Here is a 9,790-nt window from a genome sequence, read left to right as displayed (position 1 = left end):
GCTCGGCGGTGAAGAAGGTCTCATTGCAATAGTCGGCAATTCAAAGCTGTAATCATAGTCGGAATTTCTGGAATTATTCTGATCCGCAATAAGGAGAAAAGAGATGCGCTCGCCATACAGAAAACGCATAGCGCCGAGCTAAGAGGACAACTAAGCGATAGTTTCCAACGATGACCCAGCATTTGTTGCTTGATGCATCAATTCATCTCTAAATTTGATTGCATTATGAGCCAAGTTCGGTGGTATCGACCCATTCGGCAGCATTCTAGTTCAACAAAATAAAAATGGCGGCCTAACAGGCGTGCTGCTTTCCAGTTCAGAAAAACCAATATGGTCCGTGGAGGTCAAGGGACGGAAGAGCATGCATGATTCGTTGGAGTGAACTAGAGAAAGGTCATGTGTATTATGGTCTTGGATTTCAGTATATGTTGTTCGTGGTGTTGATCTTGAGCTGTTGAGACATCTTTATCATTTGATCTCATTTTCACCGAATGGGTTCCTCACACAAAAGACGTTGGAGGTTTCGTTCGGTGGGGTTCGGTCTCCTCGAATCAAGCGCAAGACCATATTCACATTCAATATCTTATTGCATTACATTCGGTGATATGATGATTCGCCCAAGACTTTCTCCAAAGTCTTCTTCTTTATGAATTTGTCAACATACTAAAGACTTGGTACACATTGTTGGCTACTGAAGTAATTCTTAGCTCAAGAATTTTGCATTTCACCATACATATTATGACAATACCGAAGTTATTCTTATGGGGTTATGCGATTTAATCATTTCAATTGTAGAATGTTGCACAGAGGATTCAGCAGTGATTCCAATTCGATATATATCTTGGTGCCGATGTATTTAGGGCTGGTTTGGATTTGCTGTGCTTTGAAAAAAAAACTGTTTCTGCTGTGCTGTGAGAATAAGCTCATTTTTGCTGCTTCACGTTTTCAGCTTTTTTTTTCACCCAAAACTGTGAAAATAAGCTGTTTTTAAGTGTTTACCAACATCTTTTTGAGCTCAGTTTTTTTATAAAAGTACTTTAGTATCAAATCAGTACTTAGTGGTCAGTTGAGGATTCGGCAGTGACTCCGTTTTGATATATTTCTTGGTGTCGATGTATATAGTGGTCAGCTGGAGAAGCCTAATTTCCTTAACCATTCTATTCACTAGCCAAAGTTCAAGGAAACTGGGAGGCAATGTTTAGACGCAAAATTACACCATCGCCCCGAGTAATCAAGGTCGTGAAGTGAGCATAGTTCTAGACCGTTAGACAACAAAGTGGTTGAGATAATTTTAATTATTATTGAGGGATAATATTGTGTTTTAATCATAATATTTATCTTTCAGTAATATATTGATTTATTTCAACTTAGTGTTGTCTACTTCCCCAGTTGATTTGAATGATGATGGAATATGGGATCATGGATGTGCATTAAGGCTCAGATGATGAAGTAGGATGGGATGATTATCACATGAATACAAATGGAATATGCCTTTTGATTCTTGCAGCATGGAATGCATCAGTAGGAGATTTTGACTCTTTATGCAGGTATGGGTTTGATAAAATAAAGGATGGAATTATATTGGAGTTTATTATGCATGTGTGGTTGCACATGGACCAACGTGGTGGAAAAGGAGAATTTCTAGTTGGAATAGGAAGCAAAGTTTGAGGGCTTGGTTTCTGTTGAGGCATGCAAAAGATAAGGTTCATAGATCAATTCACGAGTTTGGATTGAAATTAAATTTTGCACAAGCATCAAGCCGTGCTGAATGACATTTCCTCCTATAAATACAAAGCAGCAAATGACATTTAAAGACCTTTCCAAATTAACACACAAATTAACATGCGCAAAACTTCTCAACAACCTTGAGATTTTTTCCTCTCCCCCTTTCTTCTCGCCAACACATCTTCAGTTTGGATAGACAGCACTGTGAAGACAACCGGCGACATCTTCAGTTTGGATAGACAACATTGGAGCCGTAGAATCAACCGACTGAAGAGCACCTTCAATTTGGATAGACAACATTGCTTTGAGACCGACTGGTTATATATCCAAGTCTCGGTCAACAAGGATTTCCGAGTCCTTATTAGTAGAGGTCATCTCATCAGCCTTGTCAGGGAAGTGAGGTGTTACTAGGTTATTACATTCGGCATATTGAAAGCTGAATTTGAAATTGAATTTCGCAAAACTAGCAGCCTTGCCGAGATGTGTTCCTTTCTCAGCCGCAGTCTCAAGATCAAGAAGTCAGCAACGCACTCAACGCCACATCAACTTATTTTACTCCCGGCCGAACTCGACTGAGTTAGCACACCCCGCACACAGCCGAAGGACATAGTTAGCTTATTAATTACGCGGCATGCGCTCCACATAAACTTGGTAGTTTTTAAGGTCAAGAGCCACGTAAGATAAGTAGTTTTAAGGTCAACACAAACACAATAATGTACTAGAATTCATATAATCAAACCCAATTACTGAAATAAGGCTTGTTTTCGTTTTGTTTTATTTTAGGTAAATTACATAGTAGCCCCTCAGGTTTGAGCTCTATTGCAATCTCATACAACATCTTTAAAACATTTTACTTTCATACTTCAAGTACTATTTTATTTCAATTTCATACAACCGTTAGATTTTCCATCCATGGATCTGTTAAATGCTGACGTGGCTGCCATATATATGACACGTGGCTGCCAAATGTCTGCCACGTGGCAAATAAAATAATTTTTTAATTTTTTTTTTAAAAAAAACATATCTGCCACTTTTTTTTTTTCTCTCTTTCTTCTTCTTCTTCTTCTGGGTTCGGACCTTTTTTTTTTTTTTTTTTTTTTTCTTCTTCTTCTTCTTCTTCTTCTTCTCCCTCATCCTCCTCTTTCTTCTTCTCTTCTTCTTCTTCCTCATTTTTCTGGGTTTGGTCTCTATTTTTTTTTTTTTTTTTTTTTCTTCTTCTTCTTCCTCCTTCTTCTGGGTTCGGACCCCTTTCTTTTTTCTTTTTTTTTTCTTCTTCTTCTTCTTCTTTCTCCTCCCTCCTCTTTCTTCTTCTTCTTCTCTTTCTCTTTCTTCTTCTTCTGGGTTCGGACCATTTTTTTTTTATTCTTCCAATTTCAGGTTTTTTTAAAAAAAATTAAAAAATTATTTTATTTGCCACGTGGCAGACATTTGGCAGCCACGTGTCATATATGTGGCAGCCACGTCAGCATTTAACAGATCCATGGATGGAAAATCTAACGGTTGTATGAAATTGAAATAAAATAGTACTTGAGGTATGAAAGTGAAATGTTTTAAAGATGTTATATGAGATTGCAATAAAACTCAAACCTGAGGGGCTACTATGTAATTTACTCTTTATTTTATGAGGAAAACGAAAATTTTACCACATTATGCATCTCCCACTGAAAATGCTACGATCATTAGCAAGTTTCCTGAATTAAAAAAGAATTTTTTTATCTTATTAAACAAATTGCCCCAATTAGGCAGGCAATAAATAGAATTTACACAACTATGATTTCTTTTCCCCTTCACAGTAACTAAAATACTCCTTTTGTTTTTTGTCCAAATTTTAATTAAAACACTTCCAATCCATACAATACTCCAGCGTGTTGCTCGGGCCCGCCATGCACAAAGTACACGTCCCTCATCTTCTGGAACGCATGCCATGTCAACAAACTATCTGAACCGGCCTGGTGGCACTTCCCGACCGCCCGGTCCACCTCTAAGGTTCTAGCAACCCGGTCCAACCCGCCGTACAAGCTTTTGCAAAATCGCATCATGTGCTTGACGTCATAAACCCTATTTCCGAAAAAGACCCTCAGAATTTTCAGAAATTCGTTCAAGCCACTGGGCAAGTCCCGGCGCGTGAGAATCTTCACCAGGTACCCGAAGTCGTAGGCGCTGTGAAACGTGACCCAACTCACCGAGTCGTTGCAGACGAGTCCCGACGACATCATCAGCTCCGCAAAGCGCGAGGAGTCGACGCCGTGGGAGCGGTTGCGGTCGAAGTCGATGCCCTGGCGGCGGAGGAGTTCGATGGAGTCTGGAGCGTGGGGGTCACGCGCGACGTCGAAGTCGTTGAAGTTGAACTCCCAGATGAAGCGCGTGGGGGAGCCGAGGTCGGGGAGATTACCGCGGGAGTCGGAGAGGGTGAGTCCTACCTGGATGAGGCTGAGGGCGTCGACGTTGGATTTGAGAATCCTGTAGTGATCGGAGGGCCGGAGGGTCTGGCGGGAGTAGGGACTGGTAGGGTCGACGGGGGGCCGGAAGACGACGCCGGGAAACTCGGTGTCCATGGAGATGAAAGGGTAGGCGTCGATGACGTTTTGGATGAGCTCGAATTCGGATTCCAGATTGTGGGCCCAGACTTCACGGATCACGATGGGTTTTTGGATCGGAGTCGTCGGATCTTGGTCGCCGTACATGTCGGAGAAAAATAACTGGAGAGAAGATGGTTTTTATTTTTATAATTTTATTTTGTTGGCGGAGCTGAGAGAGGAGGAGCTGAGAAGGTTTGAGAAGGTTTGAGAAGGCTGAGAGTGATGAGGTGAGTTTTATAAAGGGAAGAGAGAGAGAGGAGAGGGAGGAAGATGGTGCTGGGAAATTGGATGAAAGAGGGGTGGAGGGCGTGTAAGTGGAGTTTGAATAATAAATTAATAAATAATAATATTGAATAACGGGGTGGGGTAGGAGTAAGGGGTGAAACAGGGACTTGGATTGTTGCCCACTCTCATCTCATAACTTTCTGTCACTGTTAAACCAGATCAATATTTTACATTTTCATTGTTTTTTATCTTATTATTTTTATAAAAAAATTAATATAAAATATTGACGTAACTTAACCGTGATCACAGAAATAGAAGGAAATGAGAAGGGTATGGGATGGGGATAGAAGAGGATAGGAAGGGTATGAGATGGGGAAATGAGACAATCAAGGTATGTGATTGAGGGAATACGATCATTTTAGGATTTTCTAGAATTTCATAAATCACTTTATGTGTCTGTTCATCTATTATCTTGCTGTCAAAAATTATTTATTTTTTTAGTTAAAATTGAACATAAAAAATAACTGACGAAAAATAATCACACAATATACAATAAATGAGTCCAATGAAATGATACCGGAGACCGCACATGAATGAGGTCAAGTGTTGAATGAACGCGTTTTTCAGTGTTGACTGAAACAGTCAAATGGATTAACAGAAAAAAAGGGGGTGAAGAGAAATGGTCCAGGTTGGCTTCTTCTTTGCCCGTTCCGTCCCTTTCATTCCCACAGTTCAATTCAATGTATGATTGATGAATCGGGTGAATGAATGAACCTGTTGCTATCCATCACTTCTTTTCTTATGGTATCATCTTGGCAGTTTTTCTTTTCATAGTTTGCTCTTTTTGTACAGGCCTCATTATCTAAGGTATAATCTTTTTTGAGAATTTTTAGTCAAAATTATTTGTGATTGATTTTCAAAACTTCATTTTGATGATTGAAATCGGTAAATTATAATTCATTTTATAAAATTAAAGAGGTACGGGTTATGCTATTCCTCTTTATATAGCGCTGTGAAATCATTTTATTAAACATGTTGTAAATGTTATTTACAAGGTGGTTGCCCATATTCTAGGGCCTATGTAATATGCTAATAGTTTAGTCCTTATTGTTGTAAATACGGAAAATCCTAAGTGACGTTAGGGGGAAGAAATGACAGTTTCAAAAACGTCGTGGATCAACGTTGATACATACGCTCTGGTCTTATAAGTGACGTAGATTAATCTGTTGCATGCCTATACTATACTATACTATACATATATATATATATATATATATATATACACACACATGTTCTAAACTTTGGGCCACAAATGGAGATTAATAAAGTTCAAGCCGTAATTGAAAATAAGTATGATCCAAATCTATAAGTAATTCAAATTAAGATGTTTGTTCTAAATGTGGAAGAAATGACAGTTTCAAAAACGTCATGGATCAACGTTGATACATACGCTCTAGTCTTATAAGTGACGTAGATTAATCTGTTGCATGCCTATACTATACTATACTATACTATACTATACATATATATATATATATATATACACACACATACGTTCTAAACTTTGGGCCACAAATGGAGATTAATAAAGTTCAAGCCCTAATTGAAAATAAGTATGATCCAAATCTATAAGTAATTCAAATTAAGATGTTTGTTCTAAATGTGGCAATGGAAGCCCTAAAGAGTCATTGTACCCAAGCAATGAAAAACTTATAAATTAAGCATAAGCATGCGAATGAGAGTTGGGTCACAAATTGATGATTCTCAATAATTTTTATTATAGTAGCTACTCACATTATCAAGGGCTATTCAATCACATTTTCTTATTAAATATCGACAAACCATAAAAGATAAATTCCATTTTTCAAAGGCAATAAAAAACGTGAAATAAGTGAACAAATAATTTAAACCCAAAAAGTTACTTTTGGGTGTTTGTATTAAAGTGAAATAAAATCATTGTATGGCATACACTTCTTGGTATAGACATAATCTACTATTATAAGTGCAACCGCATTTTATAAATATAGCGTCCTCTTAAACATGGTGGAAACTGCATACTACTTGAGTTTTTAAGTTTTTGTATCTCTCTCGAAGCAATTTCAAAGAATAGAGAATTCCATGAAATTCTTATTCAAAGATTTCAATTGAAGAGCATAGAGCTCAAAATATGTACTCAATACCTAGTCTAGATAAATTTGGTACATATTACCTTAATGAGTAATTTTGTTAGTTCGAATTGAATTATGTTGTTCCAAACATACCCTTAAAAGATTTAAGAGTTATGATACAACTCTTGAAGAGCCTACAAGGCTATTTGCATATATGGTTTATATTACCATGGACTTGTACACTACTTCTAGTATATTTTATATCCTAAATTTTTTATTTATTTGTTCTTTGCAAGAACACAAACGGTTGTTATCAACTCCCGATAAACTTTCGCAGTTCCCCATGTCAAGTTCTACTCAAGTTTAATTTCTTGAAGACTGAAGTCACATTACTTCAAAATTGACGGTGATGACCAGTCAAATCAAAACTAATATCATAAAGGAGAGTCACTTATAGTTTGAACAATTGATACCCTTTATCATTGTCTAAAGAACATCTCTAGAACAATTCACTTGAATTGGAGGTCACTTAGTCATTCATAAGAATTTTTTGAAAAGATATTTAGATGATGATAAAGAGAATGAACAATTCAATTGAAACGTTTGTACAGTAAAATGTTATCACGTCATCATGCAAGAAGAAATAAAGACAATAACAGTAACTAATAAGCATTTAACTAATTCGATTTTAAATTTTAGTTGTAATCATTTTAACAAAAAATGTAAGATTATATTAGTAACCACAATAGAATGTTGCTTCAAAGCATATTCAGTAGACTCCCTAACTAGGGACAATCACTATAAAGACTCTTTAGAGCAGTTCCAGCCATGCTGGTTGCTCGGGCCACAGGGGAGGAGAAAGGGCCCTCGGGCCGGTGGGTGCAGCTCCAGCCGTGTGGAGGCCGAGCGACGGTGGGAGCCCGAGCGAAGGGGGGGTGGGGAGTCGACGGGCTTGTGGCCCGAGGGTTTTACAATTTTTTATGTTTTTTTGTGTCAGAGAGAGAGAGAGAGAGAGAGAGGGGGGGGACCGGTTGCAATTTTTTATTATTTAAACAAACAAAAAAAATTATTATTTTAATTGCTTATTGCCAGGGGGAGGGTTTCAAGGGTGGAGATGTAAATGTCAATTACTGTTCATTAATGGTAGTTACTATTCATTTAAGGCAGTTACTGTTCAATAGGGTGGATTAAATAGTGGATTGCCAGGGGGGAGGGCTCCATGGCTGGAGTTGCTCTTAACAGATTGAAAAGTGAATCCCTAAAGTATAGGGTACCAACAAAGATTATGGGCCCCATCATCGGTTTTGGCTAGTGATAACACAGATGTTTATGTTTGACAACTTGTTTTACCAAGTGGATGAAGTCTGTAGTGGTCTTATTTCTCTCATCCATATTCCTGGTTGACTCTTCTTACTTTTGAACAAGTCCGCTATGTTTTGCGGATTAGGATCTCCTCCTAAGCTTAGGAGGCTGAGCATCCTGAGCAAATCACACGGTTCGTTGAATTAAAATTTAACGATTATAATTATTATAATTTTTAGAGAGGTTCTCTGTTTGTAGTCATTAGATTTTGATCCAACGATCCGTATGATTTGCTCAAGAGACTCAACCTCCTAAGTTCATGAGAGGATCCTGATCCATCTTTTGCAATAACAATTTAGCTCTTGAAAAACAAAAATTAATTAATTCATAAAACGGAAGTAAGTATCAACTAACACCTTTGGTTGGTCAACAATATCAACTAACTTGACTTTTAGTCTTTGTTGGGGAATGCATTATTATGCCCTTATGCTGGACATATATATTACACACAAATTTATTTAAAATTTAGTTTATATTTTACGCTTGCTAAATTCGAGATGATTCTTAAAATGAGTCATGATGTTTAAATTTTTTTATATCACATCTTAAGATAATAAAATTATTTTATTTCATGCCTTTAGTCTGATTGATTGTATGATAATTCAACGAATTAAGATTGAGGTAATCTTGAGACTCTTATTTGAGCTAATGTGTAAGATACATTTACACTAATTGATAAAAAAAGAAAACATATCAATTTAAAAAAAGGAAAACTAATGAAAAGGGCTTGAAAACTTTGAGTTTTAATGATAAGGACAAAATAAAGGGTAAAGTGAATAGTACTACGATTGACTTTTTAGTGTAAAAATATGGTTTTTCGTTAAAGTGAACAGTACCGGGTGCTTTTCGTTAAAGTTCCCTTTAAAAAATTACTTTAAACATGAAAAGTATAAAATGTAGGTTGCCTTTAAAACAATGTTGTAATAGCACGTGGCCATCTACTACATTGGTAGACAGGAGTGTTGTCTTTGCATCACAGTGTGTGTCCGAACACCGTTGGCTTCCTAATCCAATAAATCTATCGTTTGATTAAAGGAAAAAAAAAAAGCAATGTTGTAATATTATTAATATTGTAAATTAGCTAGTTGATTGGATTGATTAATTCTAATGCTTGCTTTGTGTTAAATAGTTAATTAAGAAGAGGTCGACTGCAAGCAAGTTGTGTAAAACCAATGATTGAGAACGCTTAAAAAGCGTGTCAACTTCGAAAGGAAAGACTTTGGAAGCTCTGCATCAACTTCCAGCCGGCTTCTTGCTTCACAGTCAAAGAAACTTGCGCGCGTTTTGAATATATATATATATATATATATATATATATATATATATATATATATATATATAATTACAGTATTTGTCCATGTGCTAAAGCTAAATCATGTATATAGAGAGGCGGAGTTTTTTGTCTATGGCTTCTGTGAAATATATTGCAGAAATATATTAATTATTTATATGATCAAATATATCAAATCAAATGTATAATCACTATTAGACTTATGAAATTTAAATTAGGAAGAAGTAATAAAAATATGTGGTTTGTGAACCAAAGAGAGGCATGATGTCGGTGCCCTAAAACTGTAGACGCCTCCTTACGTGCAGGTTATGATGGTGCCTACAACTCCAAGATACAACCCAAAGCCTCACATGATATCTGATCTGATATGCACGCCAACGGCAGACATGATTGCCAAATAGTGATTAATTGCTCAAGAATTATGAAGTAGGAATGTAAATTGACTGAGAGAGATATGAGAATTAAGGGAGACAGAAAAGTTTAGCGTATTATGTTTTATG

The 9,790-nt window shown here is 36.7% G+C and overlaps 1 protein-coding gene across 1 annotated transcript; it reads right to left on the bottom strand.

Annotated features, from left to right (window-relative positions):
- Positions 1 to 3,421: 3,421 nt before the first annotated feature.
- Positions 3,422 to 4,540, bottom strand: LOC126614830 (probable CCR4-associated factor 1 homolog 11). The gene has a single exon (XM_050282501.1). It carries the CDS (start codon positions 4,407 to 4,409, stop codon positions 3,558 to 3,560), a length of 852 nt encoding a protein of 283 aa, XP_050138458.1. The 5' UTR covers positions 4,410 to 4,540; the 3' UTR covers positions 3,422 to 3,557.
- Between the last annotated feature and the right edge of the window lie 5,250 nt (positions 4,541 to 9,790).

The sequence above is a fragment of the Malus sylvestris genome, chromosome 3 (assembly GCF_916048215.2).
Source record: "Malus sylvestris chromosome 3, drMalSylv7.2, whole genome shotgun sequence".
NCBI lineage: Eukaryota > Viridiplantae > Streptophyta > Magnoliopsida > Rosales > Rosaceae > Malus > Malus sylvestris.
This window is presented reverse-complemented; position numbering and strand designations above follow the sequence as displayed.

Bases quoted from the DNA above. Each gene is read 5' to 3' on its own strand.
- LOC126614830 (XM_050282501.1), bottom strand. From the start codon at position 4,409: ATGTACGGCGACCAAGATCCGACGACTCCGATCCAAAAACCCATCGTG.